The sequence below is a fragment of the Sander lucioperca genome, chromosome 21 (assembly GCF_008315115.2).
Source record: "Sander lucioperca isolate FBNREF2018 chromosome 21, SLUC_FBN_1.2, whole genome shotgun sequence".
Taxonomy (NCBI): Eukaryota; Metazoa; Chordata; class Actinopteri; order Perciformes; family Percidae; genus Sander; species Sander lucioperca.
This window is the reverse complement of record NC_050193.1, coordinates 16,951,495-16,969,677: the sequence shown is the minus strand read 5'-3', so window position 1 is coordinate 16,969,677 and position 18,183 is coordinate 16,951,495. Positions and strand designations below refer to the sequence as shown.

Below are 18,183 nucleotides of genomic sequence, written 5' to 3'. Positions count from 1 at the left end.
GTGTTGTTTTTACGACAACGGTAGCTGCAGTGAAATACAGTCACACCGAGTTAACTCAGTCAGTCAGCATTTTAAGCGTTCTCTTAATACATCCATGGTTTAATCCAGCTGCTAGCTAACGGTAGGCTAACGTTACCTGCTGCCAAGTGTATTATGCTAACTAGCGTCACATGCAGCGATATTTCAGTTGCCTCTAACGTCCGTTTCCGAGCATCAGAGGGCAGCGCTGGCATTTCAGTGGCACCGAAATGAGGCACCGAAATCCGCGTTACTATTCGGTCCGGTAGATACCGGTTGTTAAGGCACCGGTGCCGTATTAGCACCGGATGTCGGTACCCAACCCTACTCATGATAAAGTAATGAGTAATTACTAGTCAATAATTGTAATAAAGGAATGAGTTATTAGAGTCGTTACTAGTTTTGTGCTGCTCAATGACTGATTCATAGTTAATTAGGAACTATTCATGAAGAAGGGGGTCAGTATGTCTAGTCACAGATATTAATGAACTAATTATTATGTAATGATTCATTATCTCCCAGTTTGTTCTCATTATTAATTTGGCCACAATTTAGCACATAGACCATACACTGTCCAGCATAGGTTTTAACCTAGTCTTTTTGAATAAGAGACTGTTTTTCTTGGGCCAAATATTAACAGTAGTGAAGGAATAATTTTGTTGTATACTGGCTTTGGAAAACTATTGCTCCGCCTTGTGTACTGAATGATACAGATCACCACTTATTTGCATGATATTATATCCATTTGTTCACATTGTCATTAGTCATCTAGAGGGTGGCAGTTTGTTTTCATGTCCTTAGTTGGGAAAAAAGTTTAAAGACACTCAAGTGAATGAAAAGGTGTATTGCTGTAAATTAAAGAAAATATGCAAGGTTATTGTGTAAATAACTAAAAGACAATAAGACAGAAAAAAAGAAAATGGCTACGATCCCGACTACGTGGACAAGCAAGACACTACATGTGCAGGCGTGGCTTCAACCAAGTGATGTAACAGAAATACAAACAATGGCGACAGTGGAAGAGTCTAACTTCTGGAGTGATGAAGAAACACAGTTGTGAAGTAGGAGTAAATGTAAGGAGTTTAATATTCTGTCACTGTTTTGGTAAACAACACAGCGCCTGTGCAATAAAATGCTGTTATCAGTAACCAGGTTATTAGTATTTATCATGTAACCTAACGTTACAGGAATATGAATAAGTGGATTTCTCTGTGCTCATGTAAACACCATATCACAAATATGATCATAACCGAGATAAACCTCATAAGCAGGTTATACATGTCCATGTAAACTCATTGTTTTCTTCTAAATTTACAAGGTTTTGGAGGAAAAGAGCTCTCTTACTTTTTCTTTTATTGTTATTAATTTAAAACTAACATGCATGCAGAATATCACTAGATAGAACTGTCTTCTGTAAATAAACATGCTTTAATAGAGTCTATTATGTTTGGTTACAAGTGTTCAGTGTTGACAGTGGTTTGTGCTGGACTGTTGTTGGATAAATCCAGAAACACCCTCAGCCCGCCTAAACCTATGAATAGTTTTCCTTGAAGTCACATGGTTTAGAGTAAATCATGAGTTACAGTAGTCCTACTTTCAGTTTTGACATTTGTTGTTAATGATTTACAAGTCATGTACATGCAGAGGTTCTCTGCTCCTTATACCTATCTCAGATTTGATCAGAGCAGGGGCCTGTTTCACAAAAGCAGAATATATAAATCCAGGATAACTGATAAAGCGAGGCTTGACCTAGTGGAGAAAACGCGTTGTTCATACTTTATACAGAGTGAGCAGCAGCTTCTTGTGGAAGTATGATGATGTGAAACACATTTTTCCTATAAAAAGAAAAGAAACACGGCCGCTGTAATGAAACAGTGAGAGAAAGCGTAGCAGACGATCACGGACCGACTGAATGTGTAAGTAGCCTAAAAATATACATTAACTGACCACTGCTCTGAACTGAAACTGTCATAATCATACCATTCAAGGATTAGGCTACTAATCATTTGCACAAATTAACAGTTGTACTCTTTGCCTTAAAAGTAAGCAGAAGATAATGTTACTCAGGAAATTTACCATGAAGATCAATTTTCTACAATGCTAGAATATGATGCGTAAATATCTCTTTCACTCTGTTCCTCTCTCCCTCTCTCTCATGGGCTAAAATATAAATTTCCTAAGTCATATTAACTTCCACTGCTCACTTTTAATGCAAAGTGTACAACTGTTTGCTTTTGCAAATGACAGTGACTCATTGAATGGTTTCAGTTAAGAGCAGTAGTTCATCAATGTATATTTTTAGACTATCATTCAGTCGGTGCGCTATTATCTGCCACGCTTTTTCTCGCGTTTTTTTTAATTTTTTATAGAGGACGAGTTTCCTTCTCTACATATTATATGCTTTGCTCCCTTGTGGACATAGAAAATAAAGACACTGAAGAAATTGTTCATTACTTAAACAACACAGCACCTGTGCAATAAAATGCAGTTATCAGTAAACCAGGTTATTAGTATTTATCATGTAACCTAACGTTACAGGAATATGAATAAGTGGATTTCTCTGTGCTCATGTAAACACCATATCACAAATATGATCATAACCGAGATAAACCTCATAAGCGGGTTATACATGTCCATGTAAACTCATTGTTTTCTTCTAAATTTACAAGGTTTTGGAGGAAAAGAGCTCTCTTACTTTTTCTTTTTTTGTTACTAATTTAAAACTAACATGCATGCAGAATATCACTAGATAGAGCTGTCTTCTGTAAATAAACATGCTTTAATAGAGTCTATTATGTTTTGTTAGTGTTCAGTGTTGACAGTGGTTTGTGCTGGACTGTTGTTGGATAAATCCAGAAACACCCTCAGCCTGCCAAAACCTATAAATTGTTTTCCTTGAAGTCACATGGTTTAGAGTAAATCATGAGTTACAGTAGTCTTACTTTCGGTTTTGACTTTGTTGTTAATGATTTACAAGGAATGTGCATGCAGAGGTTCTCTGCTCCTCATACCTATCATATCAGATTTGATCAGAGAGGTGGGAGGGGTTTGTGAGAGGCAGACCGAGAATTAAACAAGCCTCTAGTCTCTCTCTATATCTAGGGATAGGACAGGAAAGATTTCTGACTAGGCAGCCACATCTACACAGACCAGGCAGAGCTAATGAGACATAATAAAATGTGAGTTTAAACAACAAGTACAGTATATATTGATTGTATTGATTTTGTGTGTAGCTCTTCTCAAGCAACTTAAGTTCAATCAGGAACAGTGTTGGGCAAGTTACTTCCAAAATGTAATACATTATAGATTACTAGTTACTGTCATTTGAGAGTAATTAGTTATATTACAATATTACTGTCTCTGAATTGTAATGCGTTACACTACTTTTGCATTACTTTTGAGTTACTTTCACCAAAATAACAGGGGAAGTTTGATTTGGCAGCTAGCTTGTGAATTTCACCACCAGATCAATAAAGTCTCCTCTTTATCCACTTTAATACATCATAGATTATTCATATTTTGTATAATTAATATAAATATGCAAAGTAACTAAAGCTATACAAAATAGATAAGTAAAACGTATAATAGGCAAGTAGGAGAAAATTAAAATACTCAATTAAAAGTACGGCATTGTTGTAAAATGTTTGTTTATAGCACTTCAATAAGAAATTCATGTTTAGGTTAAAACACTCTAAAGGAAATGTTCAATTATAGTGTAATTAAAACTCACTATTAACATTTACAGTACTTGATTTACAGCTGATTTGTGAAAAGGTAGCCTACACAACCTTATTTAACAGTAATTTAGTTTTACTGCGAACCGTCACAGGAAGTGCTTTTATTTTGAAGTAGGCTACACGGAAGTTGTCTGTTGTGTAGCCAAAGCCCGTCTACGGAAAGCCGTTCCACTCCCTATTCAGCCCCATTGTACCTACTTTGGTTGCAGTTCCACCAGAGTTCCCCTGGGGGTGATCACGGTCCAGTGCAAAATGAATGGGACCCTATGGAGCTAGACGGCTAAATTTGTCTCTTTCGCCTGATTGTCGTTGAGAAATCTCAGATTTGATTGTAGTTTTTGCAAGTTCAACATGAATTATAGGTCAAAAGTTGAATGAACGAGTACTTATGCCCTTTCGATTTGTTACAGGTTGAGTCGTTGTTGCCCATAACACGCTAGCATTCTGCTAATGAATGCTGATTGGTCAGTGAAGGACTGATTACGATCGGAGATCCCGCTTGACGGCATCCGAAGCAGAACCAGAATGCCAGATTGAATATTTCAGCGTGGTCTTTAAAACATTAGCAAACCTCTTTCTAGCACGTGTATTAACAGGGAGAGTCTAACCTGTCAGCTGTGTTGTCGATGCCTCGAGAGAAAAAAGGAAGTGACTCAGAGCTTGCCGTAAAGCAGAATCTCTGGCCGTGTATGTGTATGACGTCATTGACATTTTAAAAGGCTTTTTAGAACAAAAAAGCCACTTTAAAAAAATCTAACACCCAGCAGTGTGTATTTTCTTAGCCACCCCTTTCAAATGCAACATTGAAATTACTAGACAAAAATTATATTCTGAGAAAAGTGGATTTTGAGGGGTATAGCTCCATAGAGTCCCATTCATTCTGCACTGGCCTGTGAGCGCCCCCTATATGGAACTCTGGTGGAACTGCAACCAGTTCAGAAGCCGGAAGTAACGAGTGAGTGGAACTTCTTCCCATATTAGAAATTCTTTGGTGTAGCCTACTCTTGCTAGCTTACTGAGATGCAACATGTCCGTCAGGCTCCAGTTGTTCACTTTCTTGTTTGTAAAACTGCAACATATTGAACAGTAAATGGTCACAGTAAAAGAGAAGCGCTTTTGGTCGTCATTCGAAGCCATTCCACTACAGGCAGAGTTACTCTCCACGGCTGATAAAATGCAATGATATTTACGTGTAGCAAGCCTCAACATTAATTCCCGACATGTTTATATCTGTCAGCCGCTGACGTACCGTCACCTGTTGGGACATACATGCTGTCCGTACCGTCTCTGGTTCTGGCTCTGACCACGGGAACAGAAACAGGACAGCTCACTTCAACGCAGCGTAATAACTCCTGATAATAATTTCCATCATGCAAATGTATCTGTCTCTGCAGTCATCTCAACCATCGAATACAGCGACAGGAAAATAATACGGCTTTTTTTTTCCTGTGAAGAAATGTGTCGCGGTGTTGGTGAATTCTTAAAAAAACAATGCACCACTAAATGTTGCATTAAAATATGTTGTAACTCGCGTTACTGAGATTGTTAAGAGTATAATATTACAGAAATTTAATTAGTAATGCGTTATATTACTGCGTTACAGCAAAAAGGAATACATTACTGTAATTGCGTTACTTTTGCAACGCGTTACTCCCAACGCTAATCAGGAAAGACTTAATATCAAACATTGTTTGACATTGACAGGTGAATAAATATGAGTGGAGTCTTTGGCAATTAGATCCCATAGTGGATGTCACTATGTCACTATATTGATTTAGGGGGGTATCCTGAGCTGTACAGGAATATCTCATTCAGAGTCCAGACACTGGTGGTGTTAATGAAGGGGGTAAGAGCACCTCATGGGTGCTGGTTTTGATGAAACTAGAGGGGGACGGGTTAGAGGAGGCTTGCATCGATCTGCATCAGTCAACTGTTGGAGTTGGAAGCAGGATAAGGAAGAGAGAGATCATGTAAATAAATAGAGGAAGCATCAAGATAGAATTTCCCGTAAGCTTCATTTTCACCCTTTAAATAAACATGAACTCTTGTAGCAGCTGTAGCTCTGAAGTAACCCATGTTTAGCGTTCAATGCACAAATATGCACCCATGGCTGCAGCGGTTTACTAAGCAAGCGAACAAGAGGGAGATAGATTGGTGTTTTTATGCACTATTGCCGATACACAACAGCACCATAAAACTCTGATTAGCCTACTGAACACATTTCAAATACCAGCCAACAAGCTGGGGTTTACAAAATCATTACTGCATCTTTCAAAATTCCACTGCAGCTTTCCAAATACACCACACACAGCGAACCACACGCATAAACACACACGCACGCATCTTCACATAGTATTTATATTTGCACACATGGTAAAAATAATGTAGTCATATCTGTAGTGACTTAATATAATCTAAATAAGCCACTGAGGGGGAATGGCTGAACCTGTTTCGAACACGTTTTCATGGCTAAAAATAAATCAATGTCCAGTGTGCTGTATAACTTTGGATTCTCTTCCTAACCTTAACCATCCCAGCTAAATGTTTAACCCCAACCTTTAACATAACCATATCCTAAACATAATTCTAACAGTAACTTTAAGCCAAGTCATAACCTTAAAAGTACTTCTTTAAAGTAGTGAGGACCGGCCAAAATGTCCTCACAATATGGTTAATGGTTATTATTTAGGACAAAATACAAAGAAAATTAACTGTATGATTTGTGTGGTCGGCACATCTCTGTCATTAACATGCTTGGTCTACAAAACATTGATAAATTCCCATTTAATCAGGAAATTCATGCATTTCTCTTACTGTTACCAAATGGTCGGCATACCAACCATTACAGTTCAGGACTGCAGTGGTTAGAAAAAACTTTTGGGAAAGGATCACTTGCTTATGTAATGACAGTTGTGACTCATAAGTCAGGTGAAAACTCTGAAAGTGCCCTGACAGACCTGAGAGCAAACAGCAGTTTTGTTGAAAAACGATTCCACACATGTACAAGAAGTATGATGGATGAAAGAGAGATAATAGCTCTGCTGGAAAAAATAGACATCATGGTCTCTGAAAATGATCACCACTGCTACAGTGGAGTGATGTGTGATGAAAAAGAAGAGCAGAAACTACACCTGCTGGACCATAAAGAAGAAACAATGGATTCCTCAGTGTTTCAGCAAAATCAAAGAGGTTTTAGTTTAGTCTACTTTAACTGTTTAGGCAACTGTTTTCAGATAACAAGTTCTAAGAGCCCTGTACAGTACCTGCTCAGCACCAAACAGACAGACACAGTTAGAGACTAGCTGGTCAACATAGTGGAGCATTTAGCAGCTAAAGAGTCAGATATTTCTCTCTGGATCTTATAATCTCTAACAACTGCCTGGTCCATGTCCAGTGACTGTGGTACCTACATAAAGCTCAGTATGTTTGTTGGTTTATTAAGATCCCCATTCGCTTCTGTCTGTCTTAAACAGAAGCTATTCTTCCTGTGATCTATTATTTCATAAGAACATTACATAAGCTGGAATACATGCATCCATAATCACAATACATCAAAAGAACAAAAACATATGTATTTTTCAGTTCAATTTTAGCTGAAGATTGGAGCTATTTGTCTTTTTAGTTTAGACGTGAACAGAGTTTGACTTCATGAACTATCTGGTTGGATATAAGTATAGTAATAATAATAATAACAATAATAATAATAACAATACTCATAACAACAATAACAACAACAATAATAATAATAACTTTACTCGGGACAAAATTGAAGGTCCACAGTACAGTAAAAAAAAACTAGCTTTTATTTTTTGTTTGTTGTTCTCTGAATTGGTATAATCTCACTGGTTCTAACCTGGTTAACTAATGTTAAATGAAATGATTTGTTCACTTAGTGTGATCCAGGAGATGAATCTGGTGATGGTGAACAATCAAAGAATGAAGACAACACAACAGTAGGAGGAGAATCTGAAAACAAGCCTGAACTATCTGAAACAACTGATGAAGGTAACATTTTAATAAATACTTTAATAGTACAATAACATGAACAACTCATGAATAGAGCTAGTTACAGAAACAAATAGCTTACAGTGAACATTACTATTAGAAATTGCTCTGACCCTTTTCTAATGCAGTTCATCATTTTGCTGCAGGTAGCTCAGATAAAGATACAAGTGGAAACAAGGAGGTAAGAATACTTCATTTACTAAATCTTAAGACTATTCACTGTATATCCCGTTGTATTGTATGTTCATATTTATCATAGAGTGCAAGTTTATTTACTTATTTGCAGCAGTCAGTGGAGATTTCTGAAGAGATCAACAAGAAAAAAGAATATCAAAGAGAAACTGAAACACTGTTTGACCGACTTCACCTTCAAGACAAATATCAACAGAAGTTGACACCAGCAGATTTTCTTAAAATAGGTCCACCTGTGAAACAGGACCATGACACATCTGAGAAAGATCTAGCTCATACTTTTCTTCAGAGGTTGATGATGTTAGACTACAGAGCCAGATATATTCCTGTAAGACAAGACAGTCCTGAGGTGAGTCATTTAAATCCTGATCCAGAGTCTGACACTGTTGAGACAGACAATGATGACTTGGATGCTCTCTCTCGCACAACTGTAGACTTCGATCAATTAAAACAGACTCATGTACATCCAATGGATGTTCAAATGGCAGTATTTCACTGCTCAGACAGCTTTTTTAAGCAGAACATGATTACAAAGCTATCACAATGTCAGTATGCCTTACCGTTGCTTGTTCCTGACCCAGTCACAATGGATATTGACTGTCCTCTGTGGACATTCAGACAAATAAGAAAAAGCTGGAAGATAACTGAAATCAAAGATAATTCAAACATTGTCACCATGAAGAGTTTGCCCATCTGCAAAGCTGAGACAGCCATGGTGTCATTTCTCCGCCTGGGTTCACTATCTCTGTCTAAATCTCAACTGATGAACACTTTGATCAACGACCGTCACAACACCTTCTTCCACAGAAACTGTCCAGGTAGCACCAAGTCTCGTCATCTGATGGATGGTGATGCAGGTCATGTGCCTTTGACTTGGATCTCTTGTCTTTTAGATGAAGTCATAAAGAAACTGGGCGACAAGAGAGTTTTTGTTTTGTCTGTTTTAGGCGTACAAAGCAGTGGAAAATCAACAATGCTGAATGCCATGTTTGGGTTACAGTTTGCAGTGAGTGCTGGCAGGTGCACCAAGGGTGCCTTCATGCAGCTGGTCAAAGTGTCAGAGGAGATGAAGAAAGACTTTCAGTTTGACTATGTTCTAGTGGTGGACACTGAAGGACTGCGTGCTCTTGAGTTGGAAGGTAACGCCACTCTTCACCACGACAATGAACTGGCAACATTTGTTGTTGGTCTGGGAAACATGACACTGATCAACATCTTTGGAGAGAATCCAGCTGAGATGCAAGATGTTCTGCAGATTGTTGTCCAGGTGTTCATGAGGATGAAGAAAGTCAAACTTTCTCCAAGTTGTGTGTTTGTTCACCAGAATGTTACAGATATTGCAGCTGCAGAGAAAAACTTGGATGGAAAGAGACGGCTGCAAGAAAAACTGGACCAGATGGCCAAACTAGCAGCCAAAGAAGAGGTCTGTGATGCTGAATGTTTCAGTGACGTCATTGCTTTTGATGTGCAGAAAGATGTGAAATACTTTGCCCAACTATGGGAGGGGAGTCCACCTATGGCTCCTCCAAATCCAGGTTACAGTGAGAGCATCCAAGAGCTGAAGACCTTCATCCTCTCTAAAGCTTCACAGTCTGCTGGGATTACTCTTTCACAATTCAAAAGCAAAATTCATGACATGTGGAACGCCCTGATGAACGAAAACTTTGTTTTCAGTTTCAAAAACACACTTGAAATTGCAGTGTACAGAAAACTTGAAGTCCAGTATGGGAACTGGACCTGGGCCCTGAGGAGCAACATGTTGACCATTGAGAACGGGCTTTATACCAGAATTGAAAATGGAAACCTTGACAAGGTGGAGTCCAATTATCTTAAGAAAGAAATGAACAAAACCTACGAAGAAATCAAAAAAGCAATGAGAACATACTTTGATGATGACAGAGACAAAGAAATGTTGGTTCAGTGGCGAGGACAATTTGAAAACAAAATCAAGGAGTTTCATGATGAACAAGTGAGAGGAGTTAAAAGAAAACTGAATGAAGTCATCCAGCAGAAGAATGCTTGTAAAAAGCTGGATGATAAGAAGACAGAGTTTGAGAACAAGCTGCTACAGAAGAGCAAAGAACTCGCTCATCAGTTAAAGGACAAGGCAAAAGATGAAGAGGAACTCAAGAAGCACTTCAACTCTGTCTGGAGTGGCTGGGTTAGGGAACTAACTGCAGATACAAAACCTATTGAGGACATCAACTATGAGGAAGATCAGTCAACTATTCTTCAGGAGCTTGGTTTTGAATGGTCTCTTATAGCTGAATCCAAAAGAAGTGAAAAATACAAAATATCAGAAGTTGGTGATTATTGTGATTATGTTACCTTCACAAAACACCAAGAGCTCTGTGATACAAGTCAACAATCCCAAGATGATAAGAAAGAAAAGAAGAACACAAACGGGACAGGATCTTTTTTGACAACTGCATGTGTGTTCTTAAAAAGAACATTTGGATTTGCACCAACTCGAAAAAATGAAAAACATACATCAGGGAGTTCTTTCTCATGTGTAGAACAGCAACAGATCAGATCCCTCATTGACAATGTTGAAAGACAGACCATAGACCAAATTAAGAACAACAAGGACCTCGCTAAGAGTGGCTACAGTTCAACTTACTTGGGAGAAGTGGCCTACAATGTGAAAAAAAAAGGTGACAGAATATGAATCAAAGAGGAACTATGCTCTAAAGAAGGAGTTTACAGTTGATCTCATACTGTATGTGTTTCACAGAGCAGAGAGTTGGCTTTCAGAGTCCCACAAGATATTCAAAGGAAACAATGATGCACTCAGTTACGTAGAAAGCAAGAAAATACAATATTACAACATTTTCAGAAGCTTCTGCAAAGGAAACTCATCTGCTGTTGTACTTGGAGAACTGATGTGTGAAAAACTGAAGGTTTCCACTGTTGAGGCTGTCTGTAACAAGACTGCCATTGATCTCGCTGGAGAGATGAGGTGTACTTTCCCAGCATTCAGTGGGAACAGGCTGAACTTGGAGAAACATGTGTTGAAGTCACTGGCTGAGAAAGAAGACTTTGATGGTTTTATCACCTACATCAGACACCCAAGGAAACAAGCAGAGGCCTTTATAAAAGAGGAAGTACAGAAATACATCTTCACAGACAACAAAGATAAAGCACGGAATATACTCAAGAAACATGTTGAAGACATCAAAAACCTTCTGAGTCAAGCTTTATTTACTGCTACAGAGAAAGTCAAAAAACAAAGAGGAGACCCAGACATGTGGGTGAAGGAACTTTCCAGTTTGTTAAAAGATCAGCTAACATTCAACACCATCTGTTGTCAAAACTTCAGTGACATAAACAATTTTGACTTTCTTAAAGAAGAGACAGAGAAAGGCCTTGTATCTGTCATAGAGGAAGTGAGCAGCCTCTCACTGGATAAGATGAAGGAATTCAGGATGAAGCCTGATCAAATCCTCATTGATCAGCTGTGTAACTGTTGCTGGGTAACGTGTCCATTCTGTGCAGCTGTTTGTACCAACACATTGAAAGATCACAGTCCTGACAAACACAATGTCCCTTTCCCTCGCCCCTCTGGGATTAAAGGATGGCACAAGACAGGCACGGTGGAACTGGTCATCGATTTCTGCACAACATCAGTTGCAAGTGATAAAAGTTTCCGTCCCCATCATGATTCAGATGAGTATATTCCTTATAAAGAGTATCAAAAGGCTGGGGAGGAGTATGCTACATGGCAGATTACTCCTGATGAGTCTAAGCTGACATACTGGAAATGGTTTGTCTGTCGATTTCAAAAACAACTGGAAGATCACTATAAATTAAAATTCCAGGGAAGAGGAGAAATTCCCAGTGAGTGGAGAAAACACAGTAAAGAAGAAGCTATTGAAAGTCTGGATGACATGTACAATCTGGGAGTGAGCCAGAAACAACCACGACCCTACTCAAAGTAACAGAAAGCCCTAAGTGCCTTTAGCTGTTTAAAAGAAATAGCAATTATTTATTTGATTGAAGTGCAACATAACAATAATAAAGATAAAGTGATTCCAAAATGAATGAAACAGCCACCGTCTATAATTTATGTATTTAAAAAGAATTAAGTAGAGAGTGAGGTGCAGTATAACATTAAGAGAAAGGATTCATGAAAATGTCCTGAAGCAAGGAAAACAGCGTTTGATTTAAGTTTTTTTTTTTTTAAATTGAAATGTTTTTTTATTTTACAAGATGATGAAAATGCAATGTGTATGTGAATATTTAAAGAAAAAGTTATTCAAAGAAGGAATGGAGTTTCTAAGTTGTCATATTACATATAATGGATGTATTTTTCATTCCTCTATAAACAGGGATGTAAGCGAAGATTTTACTTTAGTTTTTACCTTTTTACTTTTATGTGAACATCTCATTAAACAGAGATGAAACTTCTGAGTGGGCTTAGAAAAAAGATCAGTGTATATAATTATTTCTGAGATATTTTTAGTCATCCAAAGATGTCTATTTTTTAAATACAAGATGCATGACAATTTTCTTTGAACAGTTTTTTAAAGCTTTAGTGCGTAACTTTTTGATATTAATGAACGTCTGTTACATTCAAGCCATTGCCAAATGAGTTATGAGGTAATTAAGGTAATTAAGACTATCAGAAAGTCACTTGTGGCGTCCGGTGACTTTCCCGTGCAGAAACTCGAGTGAAGATAATTACCTCTTCTGAAGAGTCCATCATGTTTTTTTAATCCTCCGTGTCCTCCTTGGCTACTAGCAGCTGTGTGTGTGGGGGGAGTGATCACGGAAGGCTTGTATCATGTGGACGCGCTGACAGTTTTGTCATTACTTAATTCCTTATGGGGGAGACAGAAACTACGCGCTATAGCTTTAAAGAGTGAAGAAAGGTGGAGGATGTTGAGCTGAGACAAGTTGAAAGATGTGTAATTAAATTCATTCAAAACAGGAGATCTCATTAAAAGACATCATAACACACAACAAGTTTAGTATTCATACTAATTTAGTTTTATATAAATGTCTCTGTAATTTTATGTTTTGTAAACTGTTTTTGAGGTGTTTTAAAGCAGCCATATTATGCTCATTTTCAGGTTCATAGTTGTATTTTAAGGTTGTACCAGAATAGGTTTACATGGTTTCATTTTCAAAAAACACCATATTTTTGTTGTACTGCACCGCTCTCTCTCACTGCTGCAGATCCTATTTTCAGCTGGTCTCTGTTTTAGCTACAGAGTGAGACCTCTTTTCTTCTTCTTCTTCTTCTGTACTATCTTTGATTGCACTGCACATGCCCAGTAGCTCAGATGTAGATCATGTCAGCTAGCTAGCTCCATAGACAGTAAAAGAAAGGCTGTTTCTACAACTTCGGTCAGTTACAAGACAGGATTAGCTGGGAGACTTCTAAATGAGGGCGCACATGTAAGTAGTTCTTTTGTAGATTATGATTAACTTGTGTGTGTTGTAGCAGTGCATTGCTATTGAGAACGAGGTAGCATGCTAGCGTTAGCATGCTAGCGTTAGCCATAGCGTTAGCATGCTAACGCTACGAGCTAATGGTTGCGGTTAGCCTGCTCGTTTCGGCTTGTGACGTCACAAGCCGTGCCGATTTTGAACAGCTCACCCAGAGACTGAAGGCAGGACACATTCAGAAACCGTATCTCACTCTAAACAGCATGGATGGATTTTTTTCAAAGTTTGTATGTGTGTGGAAGCACCAGAGACACAAATGAACACCCCAAATCCCATCATAATATGGGCACTTTAAAATAATTTATGTAACATAACTAATATAAAGAATGAGTTATAAGGTGGACTTATGAGATTGTTTAATGAAGTGTTATTGATTATAAAAAATACATGAAACTTATAAGTGAGACTTCTACATAAAAGGTAAAGAGCTGTGAGAAGTTGATGGATAGTGTAAAAGAGAATGAAATCCTTTTCATTTGTTTTGTCCACCTTTTTAGCTGTTGTCCAACTTCTGAAAATTGTATTTACACAAACATTTATCTTCATATTTAGTTTTTTATTTTGTTATTTGTTTACCTCTTTGTATGTTTTTCTCCAAGATGTTGATGAATGATGCTTTATGTTTCCTAAGAACTTGGAATATTCAACTATTTTATACTTCATCTCATTTTAAATGATCTTTCTACTGCTACTTATCACTGCTACTACTACCATATTGGGATTGTTTTTGTTGTTTGCTTAATTAGACTCCTGTTATTGCTACAATATATTGATATCTATAACTACTAACAGAAATATCAGTCTGTGTAAAAAAAGGGATATTTTCTTTTACTGTAATAAACAGAGCTTTCATAAAGTCATTGGTGTTTACACTCTTCTGTTATTAATGAGCATTATGAGGAGACCAGGTTTTCTTGACAGTCTCAAAATATGTGTAAGATCTGCCACATACTAAATCAAGTACATTGTATCTATATAACCCCAAATCATAAATAGTGTTAATTTTGGAAGTATTTTCGGATTTAGTCTAATGGTGGGTTCACACTGCCTGTGATGCTAACGATTTGCACGGCACAATTACAAAGTTGATGTGAAGAGTCTTGCAGCGCACTGTTGATGGAAATCAAATGTTTAAACAGAGAAGAAAATGCTGCCCTTCAGACCACAGCAGCTTGAGTGACTGAATTTATAATACTTGCATTGACAAGTCTACTGCTGAGTCAGGATCTTCAAATGTGTTCATTGATCTGATTGCCAGGATTTTTTTGTTGATTCCACAGTGGGGACAAATGTGACTGTCTTATACCTTTTTGCTGAGTCCACTCATTCTGTGGACAGAGACAGCTCTTTCAGCAGGTCTTTTTAAAGTCCTTGCCACTTATCCTTGAAGCCAAAATACAGAACCTTGTATGCAGGAAGCAGTCTGCCACAACAAATACTGAGAGCCAGCGGTGAAATCTCTGTGGGTTTGAGGCAGGAAAGTCCACATATTTTGTGTGGTACAAAACCTGACAATAAAATGACAACAGGAAAAGTAAACATTTGCACCCATAAAAACAGGATGACAAGATATCATACAATACATATTCATTATTTTTGAAGCAGAAATTCACAAAAGAATATAGTGTGCATTGTGCATGTTGTATTTTGAAAATGTCAACTTTTACCTGGTCTGGAGGCCACTGATGGTCAGTTTTAAGATACCTAAAGACCCCCTCAAGGTGGTTTGCAAGGGGCTCCAAAAACACTTAGGCTGCATTGTGAATATGATGACAGGGATCTCGATCAACATCAAGGAGAGCTGGGCAGTATAACTGACAGATTCTGGTTCCACGGCCGGCCTTACTTCGTCTCATTACATTACATGAGTCCATCATCATACTCATCATCTGACCAACTACACTTACCTCTGCATCTGTCACACGGTCAATGAATTTTTATTTTCTCCCTTATCTTTTCAGGTGCTGGTATCTTTATTGCTCCTGCTATTGGTGACTGGTATCAAGTAAAAATGAATGTTTTCTGCTCTTTGGTGTTGCTGTTTGGTCAATTAAAGACAGGGCTTAGACATTTATGAACTTATTTCAGAACCACTACAATTAAAAGAAAACTAATTTCAATTTCTTTCTGTTTCCAGTTAGTTTTGCATTTGCCCCCGTCTCAGGAGACATAATTACAGTAACAAGTTTTCCGTTTAACTACATCAAAAGTAACGTAGGTTCATTTTAGATAAATGTCTATACCGTTGTCTCATGACTTACTCTCATGTTCCAAAACAAATCCGAAAGCAAACTGTTTGCTTACATAATGTTTATGACAGTATTAGCCTTGCTAATAATATCTTAGCATAAAGAAAATGGTGCCATCAGGGGCTAACAGTAACATCAAGCACTTTGGCTAAGAAGCTCAACTTATTTTGTAGTCGTCTGCAAACTGCTAACATCAGAAACGTTATACAAGTGGAATTTGGAATGACAAGTAAGCTGGTTACGTGGAAATAACGTTACTAATGTACATCCAAATTGTAGCGTTCGGCAAATCAAAACAATTCTTACCAGGCTAATTAACAGTCCCAAACTTGACATAATGTCAAATAAACTAATTAAGGTTATTCTTACCTTAAGTCATGCGGGCAGCGTCCTCTTCAGTCTTCGCGCTTCTCAGGGGTGTTACATGAGCCAAACACAGAAGCCAGGACCTTATAAGGTCTGGACAGGTCTTATAAACTCAGTAGGGCTGGGCAATATATCGATATTATATTGATATCGATATATGAGGCTAGATATCGTCTTCAATTTTGGATTTCGTAATATCCTGATATGACACAAGTGTTGTCTTTTCCTGGTTTTAAAGGCTGCATTAACGTAGAGTGATGTAATTTTCTGAACACACCAGACTGTTCTAGCTGTTCTATTATTTGCCTTTACCCACAGTTATTATATCAACATAACTGATGATTATTTATCAAAAATCTCATTGTGTGCATATTTTGTGAAAGCACCAATTGTCAACCCTACAATATCGCCACAATATCGATATTGAGGTATTTGGTGAAAAATATTGGGATATTTGATTTTCTCCAGCTCTAAAACTCAGACAGTGTGGTCCTCATTTTATTCTCCGTGACACTGTCCTTGCATACCCAGCCCCCCAGCAAATTTCAAAAACTCACCGGACATACATGAATCACACAAGGTACTTTGTATTCAAAACAGCGGTGTTCAACGAAAAGGGTAGAGTTTGCATCCCTGTACCATCATTAGATCCTATACATCTAAAAAATCATCCAACATGGGGTATCACCTTTGACTGAATATAATATTTAATAACTATATTGTAAAATATAGGAATTTTGATAAACATTTTTTTTCAAATCTTTCCACAACTATGACCTGAAATTTGCAAGCAAGACAGCTAAAGGAGTGGTTCTTTCCTTTCTCCTTACTCTTGACTGGTCAGACTAATCAGACAATGGACAATGATTATATGGTAAACACAATATTTCCTATGAGGAAAGCAGCTACGCCTTTCACATCCGGGGGTGACTATTTATATAGTGAACAGATTTAAAAAGTAGTTTTTAAAGAACTGAAACCTTACCTCTCAACATCAGAGATAATTCTTTCTTTCCCTTTCTGCTGTTCTTCAATTCAAGCTCCTAAGAAAGACAATAATGCAGTTTCAAGTGGGAACAAGTTACAGCAGTCAGTATAAAATGAGGACAACTGAGGAGCCAGATGATTAATACACTGCAAACTCAGTAAAAAGACCTTGTATGCTGCTATCCTGTCTTATGCTCAGATTGGGCTAACATCCTTCTAAAAACAAAATTGCAGCCAAAAGTATTTCAGTAAATTACACATTATAAAACTGTCACAAAATTAAATGAACTACCAAGACACATTGTGAAATGTGCAGCCTACTACTACAAAAGACTGCTTATATCAGCCACTGAACCCAGCATTTGTCTGTAATGTTACATGTTATGAGAAAACAATCTGCCATGTCACAACCATAAAGCCATACAGCTAATGATAGCGTGCACAACGTGCTAGGTAGCTATTTAAGATAGCATTAGTTAGGTAGTTTTTTTTAGCCTGCCTCTCTTAGTTATGCTATTATAACTCTAGACTGCTGTGGGAAGCTCCTTCCAAGGACACAATGAGCCGCTCCCTCTTCTCTCTTTTCACTTGTCTCCTTTTGTGTGCATCTTAGTCCCAGAAATGCCTGTTACTAACCTAGCTCTGGGGAGTTTTCTCCCCGGAGTCCCTTTGCTTCTTCTTCACCCAGAACATCACCTTGGAATTGGGTGGCACCTACACCGGGGTCCTGGGTGCAGCTGACGCTATGGACTTACTACACCCTGCTACGCTCTGCGATTCCCCGCAGTGTCCAACCGCGTCCACCCAGGCTGCTGTGCCACACCACACCCCGTAACGCCCTGCTGTGCCCTACTATGACATGAACTACTACGACTACCATTGTGATCACTGTTTCACTATCTTTATTATGACTATTATTGCCACCATTCACCACTCCCCCAACTGGTGCCGTCAGACACCGCCAACCAAGAGTCTGGGTCTGTCCGAGGTTTCTTCCTAACAAAAAAGGGAGTTTTTCCTCGCCACTGTCGCAATAGCTACTGCTAATGCTTGCTCTTGAGGCAACCACTGTAATAGTTGGGGCTTCGTAAACTACAGAGTGTGGTCTAGACCTACTCTATCTGTAAAGTGTCTCGAGATAACTCTTGTTATGATTTGATACTATAAATAAAATTGAA

At 38.1% G+C, this 18,183-nt stretch overlaps 1 protein-coding gene across 1 annotated transcript in view; it reads left to right on the top strand.

Moving 5' to 3' along the window:
* LOC116065207 (interferon-induced very large GTPase 1-like) overlaps positions 1-12,981 on the top strand; it is a 32,577-nt gene extending 19,596 nt beyond the window's left edge. Inside the window, exons 14-15 of the mRNA XM_035997050.1 lie at positions 10,607-11,944; positions 12,858-12,981. Of these exons, the coding sequence (XP_035852943.1) occupies positions 10,607-11,890 (1,284 nt within the window). The 3' untranslated portion in view covers positions 11,891-11,944; positions 12,858-12,981. The remainder of the gene's footprint in view (positions 1-10,606; positions 11,945-12,857) is intronic.
* Positions 12,982-18,183: the final 5,202 nt, after the last annotated feature.